The sequence below is a fragment of the Microtus oregoni genome, unplaced genomic scaffold (assembly GCF_018167655.1).
Source record: "Microtus oregoni isolate MIOR12 unplaced genomic scaffold, Mior012 000113F_000, whole genome shotgun sequence".
NCBI lineage: Eukaryota > Metazoa > Chordata > Mammalia > Rodentia > Cricetidae > Microtus > Microtus oregoni.
The window spans coordinates 1,264,506-1,284,066 of NW_024544739.1; the positions used below are offsets into that span (position 1 = coordinate 1,264,506).

At 33.6% G+C, this 19,561-nt stretch overlaps 1 protein-coding gene across 1 annotated transcript in view; it reads left to right on the forward strand.

Annotated features, from left to right (window-relative positions):
- Window positions 1–19,561, forward strand: part of LOC121443765 (probable ubiquitin carboxyl-terminal hydrolase FAF-X) — a 143,037-nt gene that overhangs the window by 54,243 nt on the left and 69,233 nt on the right. The window contains 9 exon segments of the mRNA XM_041645561.1: window positions 4,295–4,382; window positions 5,989–6,331; window positions 7,339–7,434; window positions 8,051–8,262; window positions 12,625–12,865; window positions 13,960–14,109; window positions 15,763–15,883; window positions 18,654–18,784; window positions 18,951–19,229. Of these exon segments, the coding sequence (XP_041501495.1) occupies window positions 4,295–4,382; window positions 5,989–6,331; window positions 7,339–7,434; window positions 8,051–8,262; window positions 12,625–12,865; window positions 13,960–14,109; window positions 15,763–15,883; window positions 18,654–18,784; window positions 18,951–19,229 (1,661 nt within the window).

Genomic DNA, 19,561 nt, shown 5'->3' on the forward strand with positions numbered 1-19,561 from the left:
ACAGTCAGACAGGATTTTGGAGTGTTATTTCATTCTTCTTGTATCTGTTGCTTTGTGTCCAGATATGTGGTTAATTTGGGGAAAACTTTCGTGATACACTGAGAACAATATACATGTGTGTGTACTGTATAACTGGTATTTGAATGAATTGTTCTATAAATATCTGCTAAATCTTTATGGTGTTATTTAACTCCAGGATTTCTCTGTTTAGTTTTTGTTTGAGAGACATGTTTATTGCTGAGATTGGCATTTTGAAGTCATGCTCTATCACTGCATGAAACTCAATGTGTGGTTTAAAATGTAGTAGTGTTTCTTTTATGAACTTGGGTGCCCTTATGTTTGATGCATAGATGGTAAGAATTGCAGTATCCTCTTGATTTTTTTCCTTTGAATCTGTTGTGTCCTTTTGCATCTCTTCGATTAAGTTTTGTTTGAAGTCTATTTTGTTAGATATTGAAATGGTTGCAGCAACTTGTTTCATGGACTAAATTCATTGGAATAAATTTTCTTTTATTCTAATGTGATCTCTCACCTTTCAAGTAAGATGCATTTCTTTGATGCAGTAAAAACATGTATCTTATTTGCTAATCCACTCTCTTAGTGTGTGTCTTTTTATTTGGAAATTGAGATCATTAATACTGAGTTATCAAGGAGCAGTACTAACTGATTTTGGTATTTTACTGTTATGACTTTTGTTTCTTTTTACCTCATTTAATATTCTGATAAGAAATTATTTATTCTTTCTGTTTTTTTGTCAGTGAGAACTTCAGGTTTTCTTCTAGTGCTTTCTGTATGGTTAAATTTGGAATATAGAACAACCATGCAGACCCTCTGCTTCTTACGAGTCTTCATTGACAAGTCAGGTGTTATTCTGATAGGTCTGCATTTATATGTTACTTTTCCTTTTTACTTTAACCTTTGAACATTCTTTGTTCTGTACATTTGGTGTTTAAATTATTATGTACTGTGGAGAATTTTTTCTGGCCCTTTATTCTTGTACCCTGAAAGGCACCTTTATTTTCAAATCAGAAAATTTTTCTTCTGTGATTTTCATGAAAATGTTTTCTGTACTTTTGATCTGGGTTTCTTCTGTTTTTTCTGTTGTTTGTAAATTGGGTCTTTTGTGGTATCTCAGATTTTCTGTATGTTTTATGCCTGAATATATTTATACTTAACATTTTCCTTGGCTGTTGTTTCTGTTTCTTCTTACCTTTCTTCAGTGCCTTAGATTCTGTCTTCCATGTTTTGTTCTGTGTTGGAGAGGCTTTCCTCTGAAGTTTTTGTCTGCCTTCCAAATTTTAATTATTAGTTTTATTTCAGTTTGCCTTGCCTTCATTGATTCTGCTTCTACTTTCTTGTCTTGAACTATATTCATTATTTCATCCCATTGTGTTTTCACAGACTTTATTAAGGGAATGATTCTTATCACCTTTAAGGTTCTTGTACATGTTCATAATTGTACATGTTCATAAGTCTCCCTTCTTTTTTCCTTTTTTCCTTTCTTTTTTCTTTCTTCTCCTCTTACTCTTCCTCCTTTTTCCTTTTTTTTCTTCCAAGAGTTTCTTTGTACAGTACTAGCTGTCATAGAACTAGATTTGTAGACCAGATGGGCCTTGAACTCACAAAGATCTGCCACTTGTCCCTGCCTCCTGGAGTGCTAGGATTAAAGATGTGTTCCACTATCCTCAACTCATAATTTTTATTTTGAAATTCATGTCTTATGCTTCAACTATAACTGGACTACATTTAACTATACAATGGTAGTGCATTTTAATGCCCTGTTATAGTACTAGGTTTTTGATGGACGCATGTTCTCTTGAGTGTTAATATGTCCTTTTGTGATGTTGTGTAGACATCTGGGTTTGGAGTGATTTAGTTGATTCTAGGTGTTGATACCTGCTCTTGTCTTTGTTAGTGGATTTGTACCTTGTTTTCTTTCTGGACCTTAACAACATATGGTGGCTGTGTAATACCTGGTAGAGAGTACTTTTCCAGGTTAGTGGATAACAGAGGGAAATAAAGATGGGCTAAGATAAAAGGCTGAGATAAATTTTGGGAAGGAACTTAGAGGATTGTACAAATTGGCTCTTAAAGACAAAAGAATAATTCAGAAAGATGAGTTGAAAGGGCTAGGTAGACCCTATCATTTATAAAGAGTGTATTCTCCAGTGAATGCAGTTGATATGGGAGGAATGGCACCTGTAAACTTGGTGTTACTTGACTGAGGTGAGAATGAGGAAGTCATAGTGGAGGACAGGGAGGATTGGGTCTTTGCCAAGTTGACCATGGAGTTACTGTTTCTGTAAAATGAGAGCTCTAATACACATAGAATTTTTAGGTATTGTGTTTCTAGGTATTGGAGTTTGACCCAAAGGAATGGGACTGGACTAGAAGGGAGGGCTGAGAATGTCCACAGGAAAGAGAATGGAAGTAGAGTGGGAAGGATCCCCTTCAGACTGTCTACTCCAGGGTTGGAGATGAGACTAGATATTGCAGTGGTGTACAGAAAGGAGAGTAAGAATTCTGCATCCTCTTCTGTTTTTCCACAGATAAATTCTTTTCTCCCATTAAAGAACTTATAAAAGCAAATTCAAATGACCAGTGCCATAGAAAGGTTCTCAGTGGATTCCTTGAACAAGCAAGGCAACATATGCATTAAAACCTTGTAGCATATTTCTTTTGAAAAGAAACAGTTAGACAAGTGAAAGTTTACTGTTTTTCTTAGTCTGTTACCTCAAACCTACTTGAGTATAAAGAGCCCTCAAAATGCTAACAAAGTTCCTTCTGAAAAGTAGACTATTTTGGATCTTTTTTTCCTATGATTTCATTTCTAATGTCTAGTCAGGAAGTGAAGGTTTCCAAGATAGTCTGGAAAAAGGCCATGTATGTATTTCAAAGCCAATGTAATTCTCTCTGCTTTATAATCAGATTCTGTTCCCATTACTGGTTCATCCCTCCTGATCATAAAAATGTTCACATTTTTATTTTTCTATATTCTTTATGTTTCGATAAATTCAGAGCTCTGGTGCAGATTTAATCCTTTTCCCACTGAACAGCTAAGAACCATGGAAGTTATTTCAAGCATTATTATGGTTTTTACATTTATAGAATAATAACATACTTGCATTGTAGATAAATTACGTGTTAAAACAGAGGTAATATCAGAATGTTTGCTTCATTTCATTAGTATACATTTGTCCCAGATAGATGTCCTTGGTCTCCACTGGAGTTTCTAAAAATTTAATTTTATCTTTCTCATCTGTTATAATCATTGATGCATTCCTGTAATCTAAGATTAATAAATTAGCATGGTCATTATTTTTTAATCATAGTAGATACTTTAGTTTTTGTCAGAATGACTTTCAGGGGAGCTTGATAGGTTCAGTCGCATTTGATTGGAGTTTTCATATAGTCTGTCACTGTATAGCTATGGATAACTTAGAACTTGCTGTGTAGATCAATCTGGAATTGAGCTCCCAGATAGCAGCTTACAACTATCTCCTGAGTGCTGGTAATAAAGATATGTCACCATGCCTACCCCTTTAGAATTTTTACTATGCATTTTTTCTTTTAATAGACACTAGAGACATATGTGATGCTGTTAATAAAAGAAATCCATACTGTTGATTTTATTCTTAAGAAAAAGAAAGTATTTCAGTCTGTCTTAGGTCTAGTTAGTAATGCATGTGTCAATAATCATAACAGGAAGAATAACATTAAAATATTTGATCCATGCTTAATGCTCATACCCTTGTGACAAATATAATTATGGTAATTTCATAAAATTTAATGCCTTCTTTTCTTACTGTACCTTTTGGAGTGAATGAAATAATACCATATTTTACACTAAATATTTTATATAAATTTCCAAATTATAATAGCAGAATAAAATGTGGTGGGAAGTATAACTGTGCACAGAAGGAAAGAATGATTACAGAGAAAAATGATTTTTATAACATTTGACAATTAGGCAGATTAAAGTTCAAGTCTTTTTTTCTCAACACTCTGGTGGTAAAGGCAAGCCTCTCTCTAGTCTATACGTCTTGAATTCCTTGTCAGCAAGGGCTGCATAGCAAGACCTTCACTCAGAAAACAAAAATTTAAAAAAAAAAACACTTGGCAGTTTATACTTTGACAAATTAAAAATCTTTGGCTTTCTGTCTACACATAGAAATATTATGAAGTATTACATCTTACTTATTAAGTAAAGTGATTATTTCTGTATTTTTGCTAAATTCAGCAGTGGATGCATGTAATTTCATGGTATTTTTTTCACGGTATTTTTAATATGCAGATTATGAAGACTATGACCCACAAACTGTAAGACTAGGAAGTAGATACAGTCATATTCAAGAAGTCCAAGAACGACTTAATTTCCTCAGGTTTGTTTTGATCAATACTGCTGTTCTCGTTAATGCACAGATAAAAGATTTCAATTTGCTAAATCTTCATTAGGTGACTAGCTGGCTACCATAGCAAGATATTGTCCCCCCCAAAGGACATTTTCAAAGTTTGCATATCATTTTGCTTTATAGTCATTATTATTAAGTACTTTTTAATATGTAGTATATATGTGCCTATGATAGAGTCCAGTAAGCCTTCTCCATTACTCTGACCTTTTTGCTTTTTGTTTTTCTTAGGGTTTTTACTAAACATTTCTTTTTTATCTGAGATCTGTCTGTGTCTGTTCCCCCACTAACAGTGTTACAGGCCTGAATCATTACATTTAACTTTTGGTCCACACATAGACCCTGATGTATGTACACAAAATGCTTTACCTATTGATCCTCCTCCCTATGCCATAAATGTTCATAAGATTGTTTGTGGTAATTTAGCTTAACATTTTAAAATTAAAAAACAGGTTTAAATTTTGATTTAAATTTTAAATATCAGAATACATCTGATTTCGTATGTGTGGGAAATTGGTTTATTGTTTTAAAATATTTTAAAATGACATGGTAAGGCCCTATTTTGAATAATGCTAAAAAAACACTTATTAGGTTTACTTTGACTTTATTAAAAGTGTTTGCTTTTCTGTCTATACATAGAAACTATATGAACACTACCTTTTAGTAAGGTACTAAGCATCAGAAAAATGAATTAAAAATATCAGCTCTATAAAGTTAAGAATCAGAAGACATTCCTTTGTGGCAGCTCTATAAACTGTTAACAGTATAATTAATTCAAAAGAAAATAAACTAAGAGTTAATGCCTTTTATTGATGTGTCATCATAGCAACTTTGTAAGGCAGGTGTTGCTTATTTTGATTTTTAAGAAAATGTAATACTCATTGAGAAATACTCAGAATAGGTTAAGAATTTAAGGAAGTGTTTAGTAAACTTTTAAAATAATGATTATCATTATTTTTTAGTCTTGAAACTAAAAATGTTCTTCTCGGCTAATTAAATTTGGAGCATAAAAGGATAATCATAGAAATAAATTAAAATTATAGGTAAATAATTTTGTTTAATATGACTGAGTAGTGGCTAAAGAATTTCAACAATGTAAAGATTGCTAAAATAGCTTTAATTTTTTTCTTCTGACACAGTTTCTTTGTGTAACCATGGCTGTCCTGGAACTCCTTCTGTAGACCAGGCTGTCCTCATACTCACAGAGATCCGCCTGCCTCTGCCTCGCAAGTGCTGGGATTAAAGGTGCACCCTGACTGTCATGCGTTAAAGCCGATTTAAGTCATAAGAACTATTTGTTGTTAAACTCAAACCTACATCAGTTTAGGTATCTAACTTGTTTCAAAAGCTGTAATATTTTAAAATAAAGCAAAAGTCTTTTTGAGTCATGTAGATAGGTAAAGTTTCTGGTTGCGTTCATTAAATATGTGGAAAAAAATAGAATGTAAGTTTAGATGTATTACTTTTAAAGAATGTATGGTCTTCAAGATATTTTACTATGTGTTCTGTGTGTCAAAACAGTGTACTGATGAGAATAAAATCATTTTGAACCTAATTAGTTTCTTATGTGTTTTTCAAGATTTTTACTGAAGGATGGTCAACTTTGGCTCTATGCTCTCCAAGCCAAACAAATATGGAACTGCTTAGCAAAGAATGCAGTTTTCTTTAGTGATCGAGAAGCCTGTTTTATGTGGTTTTCCACGTTAATGGGCGACGATCCAGACCTAGATCCTGATATTATTCAGGATTTTTTTGAAAGGAATGTGCTTCAACTTGATCCGACTCTATTAACCGAAAGTGGAATAACGTGTTTTGAAAGATTTTTCAAGGCTGTCAATTGTCAAGAAGGGAAATTAATGATAAAAAGAAGAGTCTATATGATGGATGATTTAGACCTAATAGGATTAGATTACCTTTGGGAGGTAAGTAAAAGAGGAGAAATTATGGCAAAAGTATCTAAAGTAGTTTTTTACAATTGCAGATGTTTTTATAGATTTTCTTCTGTATATTTATACGGATTGGATATATGTCCTAGAAATTAAAGGACTTAGTTTATGTCTGACACAGGTAATTCTTTGGCATTCACATTAAATATATTCTTTTCAAAGGTTTCATGTAAATGTAACTTTCCTCGCAAACATATTTTGCCTGTTGTCATCCATGAAAGTTAGTCTCTCCGGTTTTTATATAAGATGGATACATATTTAAGTACCATAATTAATGATAGAGCAGAAAAATGATTTAATAGGAAATGTGAATAATAAAACCTTTATATAAATTGTTTCACTTGAAATCAATAGTAAGTATCTGAAAAATGTTTTATGCTCTAATGCTGACTTTGCAATTTTGATATAGTGTATTTATTTCAGTCTTAGACTCTCTTATTGTAGCTTAGTTTCATTGGGGATTTAATCACTCATTTCTTAAGCAAATTTTAAATATAGTCATGTTTTTAAGGATCGTTCATACATTCGGGTTAATTGTTTAAATTTTCTTCTGACTGCAATCTGCAAATGGAACCTAATGATAAAAAGGAAAAGAAAGTGAGGAAAGAAAATCAGAACATGTTTTTGCTCCTTTCCTTTTCCAATTTTTATTTATAATTCATGAAAAAAAATCTCTTAAGCCAGGGAATCTACAGTATATTTTAATAAAGTCATTTTTAATAAATAATATCAGAAATTCTGGGAGTGAGTTTTCTGTAGTGACTTATTGATAACTTGAAACGTCTTAGTTCAGCAACAAAATTGCCAGTATAATACTATTGTAATTTTTCTAATTGTTTCATCTGAAAATCTTTTGTGTTATTTCCTTTTTTAAACTTGAATTTATATCACATTAATGTAAGCTTTTATTTATTGGAAAGGAGAATATTCTAAATGGCAAGTTACATCTTCAATGGTATTTATTTTATTATTTTAAAAATTAGGTTGTGATAAAGAGTAATGACAATATTTCGAACAGAGCAATAGATCTTCTAAAAGAAATACACACAAATCTTGGTCCCAGATTACTGGCAAATAAGGTAAGGATTGAAGTACTGAAAGAACTTCACAGATTAAAATAGCATTAGTAATAATACCATTTTAAACTTAAAATGAATTAGGAATTGGTTATTTTATTTGTACAATATTAACTAAAGACATATTTCTACGGTTTTTGTTGCTTTTTTATTTTGTTTTTGTTTTGGGGAATTGCTTTGGTGAGAGAAAGATTCACATAATGTATGTAGCCCAGACTGGTCTGGAATTACTGAATTCATGGTATTCCTCTTTTCTCAGCCTTCTGGATCCCGGGACTGTAGTCATATGAAGAAACCCTACCTTATTTTTTTATTATTATTTTTAACTATACATTTTATTTTTGTGCTTTTTTCTGTGTGTGTATATGTATACATGCATGTTTCTCAGTGTGAGTGTGAAAGAAAGATTCAGTTTTTTAATGAGAATATTAATGTGTTCCCTACTTTGTTTCATATTAAGGCTTTTTTAAAAAAAAAACAACTTATATTTATTGTGATTAGTTATAATTGTAATTGAGAATTGCTTTTAAGTAATTTTTTTTTGCTTTTTGTTGTCATGTTTGGTGATTTTTTTTTTACAAGCAACTATTGTATTGTTTTCTGTTTGACACATTTGCAGGTAGCTATCCATGAAGATTTTATTCAGACATGCTTTGATCGCTTGAAAGCCTCATATGGCATGTTGTGTGTTTTGGATAGTGAAAAAGACACTATTAGTTGTACAAGACAGGAAGCCATTCAGATGGTTCGTGTACTAACGGTTTTAAGAGAGTACATAAGTGAATGTGACAGTGATTATCATGGGGAACGAATTATTCTTCCTTTGTCAAGGTTTGTAAACTTGATCTAAGAGTAACTTGCAACTAATATTTTCTTACAGTATTATTTAGCAAAATGTGAATGCCATTTACATTTTAATGTATTTTACTTTTTTAAAAGTGTGAACTTTGAGGAAATATTTTATATCTAGTTATAGTCTAATAAAACACTCATCCCTTAACTAGAATTTTTTTATTTTGTTTTTCCAAGTTGTTACTACCTGTTAAGTGTAACAGTTAATCTATTTTGAAGTTCATTCCTCACTACTCCCCCATGTTTTTGTGATACAGACTGCTGTTTGCTTGGCTAGTCTTTAACTCTATAATGTAGTTAAGGCCAGCTATAAACTGATTCCAGAGTGCGTTGACTACAATCATGGGACCTTCATTTGATGGGATATTATATTGTCAAAAGTCTCTTCTGTTTTTATCCTTTTATTGAAAATATTTTTTTTCACATAATATATTCTGATATGAGTGTTTCCTACCTCTGCTCTAGGTTCTGCACCTCACAATCCATCGCGATTCATTAAGAAAGAAAGAGGTCTCTAAAAGATAATAATACAATACATTATGATAAACTAAACAAAACCAACACATCAGGATTGAACAAAAGAAACAGAAGGAAACTAACCCAGGAAGATAAAAGAAGCAGAGACAGATTCATACATACTCTTACTTGTTAATCCCACAAAATAATGTAAAGGACATAGTGCACACCACCGCAGACCCTGTAAAATGCTGCTCCACTCTTGAGTTCATTTGAACTTTGATCATGTTGATTTAGAGGTCCTTGTTCTGGTGTCCTCCTTCCCCTCTGACTCTTAACACTTCCCACCTCTTTTTCCTAGGAGATACTTGTGGATAAAAGCTTTTCACATTATATAGGCTGCCTCTTTGATCAAATGACAGTGCCCCTGGCTGTGTAGAAGCTTCTCAGCTTCAGAGGTCCCATTTATTAATTGTTGATCTCAAGAGTCTGCGTTAACAGTGTTCTTTCTGTTCAGGAAGCCTTTTTTTGTGTGCCATGAGTTCAAGGCTATACCCCCATTTTCTCTTCTTTGAGGTTCAGGGAATACAGTTTAATCTTTCATCTTTTTGAAGTTTGAGTTTTGTTCATGGTGTTATGTATGGATCTATTTGCATTCTTTTGCATGCAGCCATTCAGTTCCATCAGCACTCTTTGTTGAAGGTACAGTTTGTTTGGTTTTTTTTCTAATGTATGTTTCTAGCTTCTTTATTAAAAATCAGGTGTCTGTGGGTTTTTTCATTCTCATGTTGGCCTTCGGTTTGATCCACTGGTCAACGTATATGTTTCGTGCAAATGCCTTTTCATTTTTTATTACTTATAAGTCTGTAATAAACTTAATCTGGGATGGTGATAGCTCAGGCAGTTCTTTCTTATTTTACTAAATAAAAAGCTGTCTTTTTTTTCATTTTACCTAACAATCCAAGTTTCCACTTTTCAGAGAGGGTAAGACGCATTGTTTTGAGGAAGAACATAGGAATTCCACTACTGTATCTAGATTGAAAAAGGTCTCCCTCCTATGAGAATGGGTTCCAAACAACCAGTTCAAACAATAGGGATAAATTCTGGTCCCACTGTCACTGATCCTACAGTCTGCCCCATCCATAAAACAGTCACCCACATTCTGAAGGCCTAGTTTTGTTGTATGCTGGTGCCTTCCCTGTTCTGAGCAGAGTGGGTGAGCTCTCATTAAGTTAGGTAAGCAGTTTCACTGGTTATTCCACTCATGGTCTTGACCTTTTTGCTCATATTCACACTCCTTCTGCTCTTCAGCTGGACTTTGGGAGCTCAGCCCAGTGCTCTGCTGTGGTTCTCCTCATCTGCTCCCATCAGTTGCTGGATGGAAGTTCTATGGTGACATTTATGACATTTAAGATCATCATTAATCTGACTACAAGGCAAGGCCAGTTCAGGCACCCTCTTCAATAATGCACAGGGTCTTACCTGGGATCATTCTTGTGGATCCTGGAATCTAGTGCTAGTTTTCTTGCTATCCCCATAATGACGCCCTCAATTAAGATATCTCTTACCTTGCCCTCTGTCTCTTTCCTTCCCCCATCTTGACTATTCAGTTCCCTCAAAATCTTCTTCCCATTCCCTTTCTCTCCTCCTTCCCTTCTGCCTTCCACTTTTTCTCCCATCCCCATGCTTTCAGTTTTCTCAGATCTTGTTTATTTCTCCTTCCCAGGCCAGGAGCAGGGCCAGGGGTTTTATTGAGGTACTGAAGGCTTACAGAGTGGGATGTCCAGCTGTGTGTGAGTGATTACTCACTTTTTGGTCCTCTCTCTTGGCAGTTCTTTTATTACTCAGAATTATCATAACTTCCTGGGATTTTTATATTTCCTTTTGAGGATTATCTTTTCCATATTTGTGAAGAATTATTTTGGAATTTTGATGGGATTACATTAAATCTGTAGATTGCTTTTTACACTGTTATCTTCTGGATCCATGCACATGAGAGATCTTTCCATCTCCTGATATCTTTTTCAGTTTCTTTCTTCAATGTCTTTTTAAGTTTTTATCATACAAATTTTTACTTGCTTGGTTAAGTGCTACCCTAGAATATTTTATGTTCACAAGGCTGTTGTGAAAGATGCTGGAGATCTGTTTTTGGATGAGCTGAAGATGGGGATTATTAGAGGGATGATGGATTATATTTGGAGGAAGTGAGCGAAGGGTCCTTTAGGTAATTAATCTAACTTCTTCACTGGATTGAGTTTAAAAGTCTAATCTTAAAAATGCTTATTCAGACTTCAGTGTTTGTCATATTTTAATAATCATAAATGTCATAAAATAATCTATAATATATAGTTTTAGTTGTCTCAGATTTAAAATTAAGGAAGCTGGTTGCCATTTCTAAGTGTAAGGTGTTTATCGCCTATAAATAAAAGATTTTCATTCTGAATAGTATTTATTTTTCTTAGATCTTACTTATGATGACAGGATATGTGATAATTTGTCAAGCTTTTGATCAAGTTCTGGTAGTTTAAAAACCATTGAATTGAAATATATGTTTTAGAAGGTTGCCTTCACAAATTGAGATACAAGTTTTTTTCAAATTTTGAATTCATATACATGATACTACAAAAAGAAAACTCTTTATGTTAGTGATTCTCTACTTTTTTAGGACTCCCAACGAACAAATTATTTTGTTGCTTCTTAACAAATTTATTTTTCTTATTATTAATTGTGATTGCAAACACTCACTAATGTTACCTTTAGGCTTGAGTAACCTATTTGCATATGGTTAATGTAAAGTTTGTGAAATTTAGAGACTGAGAAGCTATTTAAGGAGTTGAGAACACTAACTGCTCTTCCAAAGGTTCTAGGTTCAATACTCATCCTTTTTAAGATAACTGACATTCTTCATAATTACATATTCAGGGCATCTAGTACCCTCATCTATCCTCTACAGGTAACAGAGACACATGGTGCACGGACATACATGCATGCACACAGAATACCCATACACGTATCGTTTTAAATAAATGTTTTAAAATGTGAAGGAAACTAAGTGAATTTTGATTAGAATTCAATTACATCTCTAAAATAGCTCATTCTATATATGAATTTTTTTTTTGATTCTTCGAGACAGGGTTTCTCTGTGGTTTTGGAGCCTGTCCTGGAACTAGCTCTTGTAGACCAGGCTGGCCTCGAACTCACAGAGTTCCGCCTGCCTCTGCCTCCCGAGTGCTGGGATTAAAGGCACGTGCCACCACCGCCCGGCAATATGAAAATATTTTTAAAAATCACATACTGTGCATACACTTACATAACCTACATATAATGCATGTATGTGTATATGAAACTACACTTTTAACACTCATACTTGTAAATATTTTTGCCAAAACATACTTTCAGCTGAAATAGTCTTAACGTAGATTTTTGAGAAAAGACTCAATTGTTAAGGTCACTTGTTTTTCAAGAGATTCAATTTTTAGCATAACATGACAACTCAACAATCATTTGTAACTCTAGTATCTCTAGTGGAAGATGATCTGACATTCTCTTCTTGCTTTTTTTTTCATACAAAAACCAACTATTTTTTAAAAATCGTTAACACCTCAAAAGAATTAAATATAGTTTTAATAAATTAAGCTTTTTGAGGTGTTTTGTGATTATGCCTCACCACAGTTAGGAGACTTTTGTTACCATGAGAATGCTAGTTGATTAACTAATCAAGTTACTTTGTAATTCAAAAGTCATAATATTTCTCACAATAAACTTAAAATAAGTTAACTACTACTTTTTAAATAAGGAACAAATTCATATCTTCCTATTTTTAACTATTTGTTTAATATTTCTGAGACTCTTTTTCAGTTTTTAATTTAATGTTTTTCTCCCCAGGGCATTTCGTGGGAAACACTTGTCTCTTATAGTTCGCTTCCCAAAACAAGGGAGACAAGTTGATGATATAGACATATTGTCTCATACAAATGATACCATCGGTTCTGTGCGACGCTGCATTCTCAGTCGTATTAATGCCAGTGTAGCCCATACAAAAATTGAGCTGTTTGTAGGTGGTGAGTTGATAGAGCCGGAAGATGACAGAAAACTAGTTGAACAATTAAATTTGAAAGATAAATCAGTAAGTAAATATAATTCTCAAATATTTCCCTAATTTCAGTATTTGTGCCATTTATTATTGGTCAAGTTTATTGAATAATAGTGTGCATGTTTTGTGGCAGTAGTGTAGACGGAGACTGCTTGTTCATTTCCTGGCTGTTTAGACCCGAATATTAGCACAGGAACTATATGAATTAAAGCATTGCTTGGTTTATTATCTCAGCTTTTTTATTAGCTAACTTTTACATCTTAAATTAACCCATTTCTATTATTTTATGTATTGCCATGAGGCTTGAGGTTAACCTGTAAGGTTCCAGTGTCTGTCTCCTTCGACAGCTTCTTGGCATCTCTCACTTGGGCTTCTTTCTCCCAGCCTTCAGTTTAGTCTTTCTGCATAGCTTTTTTTCTGCCCTGCTACAGGCCAAAGCAGCTTCTTTGTTAACCAATGGTAATAAAACGTATTTGTGGCATACAGAGGAAAATCCCACATCAAGTTATCTTATAAATAACCAGGTAGCTACTAATGTGATATTGCACACTTTAATTCCATCATGTGGTAGACTGAGGTTAATCTGCTTACCGAGTGGATCTCTATTTATGCTAGCCTGATTTATATACTAAATTACAGGCCTGTCAGACCTACAGAGTGAGGTTATTTCTCAAAAAGTAATTAAATTCAATATAAAAGGAGAGATGTCAGAGGACTTTAGATAAAGGAAATAAACTATGATCTTCCAGATAGGTCCAAGAATTACATACAAGAAAATAATTTCATACCTACTGATCATTTGCAGATGTTCTTCTTTTCACGGTCCACCAAACTATATATTTATAAATTTTATATATCATTTGCATTGCATTCTGTTATATAAATAATCTAAAGATATTATAGACTTTCCAAAAGGTATACTGATGATAGATGACTTTACGATTTATGGAATTTAATATATAACAGTATTCTGCAGACAGTCTTCCAAGCATAGGAAAAGTTCATATTATAATAATTTTTTAATGTGCTCTCAAAAATAATCTTGAAAGAATAGCCTTTTTTTATTTCTTGGTTCTGTATTTTGTACAAAAAATCATCTTCATTATTGAATATATTATTATTTTCAGGTAATTACTGCCAAGCTTATACAAATAAATTCCAACATGCCTTCAAGTCCTGATAGCTCATCTGATTCTTCTACTGGATCTCCTGGAATCTACTGTCGTAACTACAGTGATGTTCTCATTCCAGAGATGGAAAGTTGTTTACCTAGTGTGGTAAGTAATTACTATATAAAGAGGAAATTTTCTTTTGGGGAGATGATATAAAATATTCCTGTTTCGAAGTTTAAAGTTTTACATGTAGGTGAAAAAAATTAAAGATTATAAAGTTGGTAACTTTTAATTAATTCTAGAAATTAATGATTATAATTTAGTTGTAATACCTTCTGCAGGTCTTTTTAGTCACTGCATTCTCAAGAATACGTATGCACACACATATGCACATAATTAAGTCTCGAATTATGTAACAATATTTTTAGTCTTTGAATTAGTACTGTTTCAAAGAGCAAAATACACGCTCAAATTAAATCTTAGCTGTAAATATGTTTTACTAAGGTTGTAAATAATTACTTAGTTATGACAAAAGAAATGTGCCCTGCTTTTAAATTAGCTCTTTTCATCCTTTTTTTAAAAATTAGTATCTCTAATTTTTCTACCAACTTGGTTGTTGTTTGTACTCCTGTTGAACATATGAATGTATTTTAGTTACTCTTCTGCCTCCCTGTCAAAAGCACCCATGATCAAAGCAACTTGCAGAGTTTATTTGAGACGTACATCTCAGAGGATACATGATACTTGTGGTGGCAAGCGTGTTACTATAGCACACATCTTGAGGCACAACTCAGGCACAAGGGCTCACTGGGAATGAATAGAGTTGGGAAACCTTGGTGTCGGTCCTCAGTAACACATCGTTGTAAAAAAAAAAGTCACACCTCTTATAATGACATATTTAAGTCTGTAGGGAATATTCTGATTGAAACCTCCACAGTAAGCAAAATTTCCTTTGCATTAGAGTGGCATAAGATACAATAATTTACAAAATAATAGATTATCATAGAAAAATTACTATTTGAAAACACTGTGAATGAAGCATACTTTTTGTATTATAAACAACCAGAGGATAATGACTGAGCTTTGTACAACACCTTTTAACTCAAGTACTGGGAGGACAAAGAATGTTATGCCTTTGAATTAGAGGCCATTGTAGTCAACACATTATGTTTTTTAGGCCTAAAAGGGCTAACTAAATTTTTTTAAGAACCAGGTTTATAAAACTGAAAAGATTAAGGAAGAACATCCTCAAATTGAGTAACCACTTTCAAATGAAAATTTAGTTTCCGCTAGGAAAGTGAAGAAAACTCTTATGGGTGGATGACATGCCCAGTGTTAAAAGACAAACAGAAAACCAGTTCAGCATCATCTTAGGAAGTTCCTTTTCCTACAGTATTGTGTCAGGGCTTTTTTCTTTTGTGTTTTGTTGTTGTTGTTGTTTGTTTTATTTTTGGTTATTGTTGTTGATGATCATGATGATGATGATGATTTGGTTTTTTTAATATTATCCTTTTTAAAGTATTTTTTTCTTTTTTGTTTTTATTTACCCTGCATGTCTTTTTGTGTATAGATAATTGATTCTTGTTTTTCATTTTTATAGGATTCCTTTATGAATGAATGGGACTCTGTGTCTGTATCTCTTTCTCGAGCCTTTCCTCGGGTTCATTTCCTTCTGCTTGATTGTTAAGAGATTGTTTCAGTAAGATATGTACTAGGTGCAAATATAAGTTTTAAGGACACTTAGTAGTTAACTTGTTAATAAAAGCCTTATAGTGTCTGATTTATCCAGCTATATATTTTATTTGTTCCATTTTCTAGATAATGTCACTGCAGCCCAGATATATATCTTTCCTTTGGCAAGTTGCAGACTTAGGCAGTGCGTTGAATATGCCAGCTCTTAGAGATGGAGCCAGAATACTCATGAAACTTATGCCACCAGGTAAGTAAACAATCCAGTCAGTAAGAGTACTTATGAAACTTATGCCAAAACATAAGTAATCAATCCATCCAGTGATATTCATGACTACCAAATAACTAATAGATAAAAAGGAAAATATCAAACTCTATTAATTTGTATTGTGTGTAGTGTTACATATGTGTTTCTACATAATTGTTCTTGAATAGTTCATTGGGTTGAAAAATGATTTGGGACCCTATCATTTTATATCTACTATTTTGTAAAATATTTTCGCTAGTTTAGGAATTACAGGCTGTTCGTAGACCCAAGATGAATGACTTATTACCTTCCGTTATTATCTCAAAGGAAAACAACTTTCAAACTTTAGCTCTTATTGTTGCATATACTGTTGCCTCTTTTTCTTTCTAAACATTTATTCTTTTAAGATAGATTTCTCTTTTATTTTGAGATTATAATTACATTATTTCTTCATTTCATTTCTTTGACCCATAAGTTCCCAAACAAGCCACCTTGATCTCTTTCAAATTCTTGGCCTTTTGTTTTTTTTAAATTGCTACATACATATGTGTGAGTTTCAGGGGGGGGTAGGGATGGGGAGCTTTTGTACATATTCCTAAATATAACCTGCTCAATCTCTATAATGTTACTTGTATGCTTGTTTTCCAGACTGATTTTTACTGGTGTTGGATAATGAAATACTTTGTTCTTCCTTGGGGAAGGAAGCACTGGGGGCACAAAAGCAGTTGACTCTTTTGAGTTAGAAGCCAACCTAAGACAGTATATTAAGTTTTTTAGGCCTACTGATGTAGGTGTTGCTTTCTATGTGTTGCTTTCATTGGTTAATTAATAAAGAAACTGCCTTGGCCCTGATAGGACAGAAAATTAGGTAGACGGAGTAGACAGAACAGAATGTTGGGAGAAAGAAGCCTAGTCAGGCAGTCGTCATGATTCTCCTCTCGGAGGCAGACGCAGGTTAAGAATCTCCCTGGTAAGCCACCAGCTCGTGGTGCTACACAGATTATTAGAAATTGGTTAATTAAGATGTGAGAGTTAGTCAATAAGAGGCTAGAACTAATGGGCCAAGCAGTGTTTAAAAGAATACAGTTTCGGTGTAATTATTTCGGGTAAAGCTAGCCGGGTGGTAGGAAGCACCCCGCCGCTCCTTCTACAGCCTACAGCGGTTAATTTAATTTTTTAGGAACATATTTATAAAACTGAAAAGATTAAGAAGAGAGATCACCAAACTGATAACCACTTCCATATGAAAATTTAGTTTCCTCTAAGATAGTCTCACTGGTGAAGCAAAATACTCAAGTGTGGATTGTGTATTTCTCCATTCTCAGCCTTCCTTAGTTTACTTTAGTTCTTTGTGTATGAGCGAGGACTCATGGGCTTTCCCCTATGTTCTTTGATATGTCTTTAGTATTTTCCTTGTTTAGCTCATATTTAGGGAGTTATTATGGCGAGACTTTGAGTATTCCTGGAAGAAGAAGACTCGCAACAAATATGCTATTCCTCTGGCTCCTTTTCTACAATTGTCCTTAGCCTTAGGTTTGAAGTAGTGTTGTAAATGTATTTTTGGAAACTGTCTTTACATCTCTGCATTTTTACTTGTAATTTTCTATAGTGGTCTCCATCGCTTGCAAACATAAATTTCCTTTTTGGGGCTGGGAACCGCACAGTTTTAAAGATTTTATTTTTCTATATAAATACTGTTCCATGGTATATAATGTACCACAGTTGTTCTCCTTTAATCAGTTGCAAGGCACTCATGTGTTTCCATTTTCTAGTTGTGAATAGAGCAGCAGTAACAGGGCTGAGCAAGCATTTGTAGAGTAGGTTGTTACTTCCTTTGGGCATATACCAAGGAATGGTAAATCTGGGTCATATAGTTGATTTATTTCTAACTTTTTGAGAATTTACGACAGTGATTTCCAGAGAGGCTGGACCAGTTTGTGGCTCCACAAACTGTAAATGAGTGGAATTTATTTTGTATTTGCCAACTAATACTGGCCATCTTCTTCTACATTGGTGCATGGTAGATATATTTGATTATATTCCATTGAAGAAAATGATTTTTTTCTTTGTCATTGTTAAGAATATTTCCTAATGCCAGCTCTCTGCCAGTGCAAAAATCCCAATCAAGCCAAAGTAAAGGATATCCAGGTTTAATGGGATTTCTGCTCTCTCAGGTGTCCCTAGAGGAACTGGGAAGCCACCAGTTCAACCATGGGAGTCACGGGGGAGAGGGGTGACACCACAGAGGGACTCTCTGTGGAGCAGTTTAAATAGACTGGGAGGTTTGGCGGGTTGCCTTCACACTCCTCTGGGGATGGGCAAAGGCTTGGCCACAAGCACAATGCACAAGCACAATTCATCTCAGTGGTGGATGAATAAGAATCGGTTGATTAGAGGTCTGTTTATAAAAACTTTCCTACATATTTGATATAACATTTGATTTTATACCTCACGTTAGTAATCATTTGTTATATTACACACTGTTATGTACAACTATCAAACATATGTGCTTGCAGAAGGCCTGGGTTCAGGTCTGAGTACCTACATGGTGGCTTTTAGTATCTATAGCTCTTGCAGGGTAAGTGCGAGATGATGTTCTCTTCTGGACTCCTGAATACCAAGCACGGATGCAGTGCCCTTTAGTACTTGTAGGCAAAGCATACACATAAAATTAAATCTAAATATTTTGTTTTATGTTAAATAAAAGTATAACAATCCAACATAAAGTATCAGGAATTTATGAATTGCATTTTGTCCCTTTTTTTTTTTACAGATAGCACAACTATAGAAAAATTGAGAGCTGTGTGTTCAAAACATTCGAATCTCAGAGAAAACCAATTTGGTCAGTCTCTTGACTCGCTTTTCTTTGGTTCTTCTGCCTCCCAAGTTCTATACTTAACAGAGGTTTGTTTTTCTTTGGGAAAACATATTTTGTAGACTATTAGGAAATTAAGAGGACACCTAAGATTGTAAAGCAACATTTTAATCAAGTGCAAATGTGAGAAGAAATAAATGTCACTAAATTTTTAAAAATATATAACTTGTAATACTTTTTCCTCCCTTCCTGTAGGTAATTTATACCTTGTTAATGCCTGCTGGTGCCGCTCTTGCTGAGATTTCCTTGGATTTTCAGTTTCACTTCTTGAAAAGTGGTGGCTTACACCTTGTACTGAGAATGCTGATAGAAAATAACTTCTTGCCAAATACAGATGTTGAAACTCGTAGAGATGCTTACTTCAGTGCCCTTAAAATAGCCAAACTATTATTAACTACAGTTGGCTATGGCCATGTCCAGGCTATAGCAGAAGCTTGCCAGCCTGTTGCAGATGGTACAGATCCTAAAACACTGGTAATATATTTTAACAAATAATATGTTACTTATCCTATGTCTTTAATTCTTGAAGATAAATTCACTGACTAGGTATAATAAAGACTTTCGTCTATTTAGTTCTTTATACTAAAAGTCCAAATAGTAGTATGTCATATTTCTTGTTTCTCTGCTTCTCATTTTTTACTTATTTAAAGTTTCAAGTAACCTGAAACCTAACTTTTTAAACACATACCTCAATTAAGTCTAAAAATAAATCTTATTAAAATATTTAAATATAAAAACATTTTAGATCTGTTGTAAACCTTGAGCTGAAGTTAAAATTGAGCTCATGCACTTAAATTGTAAATTAC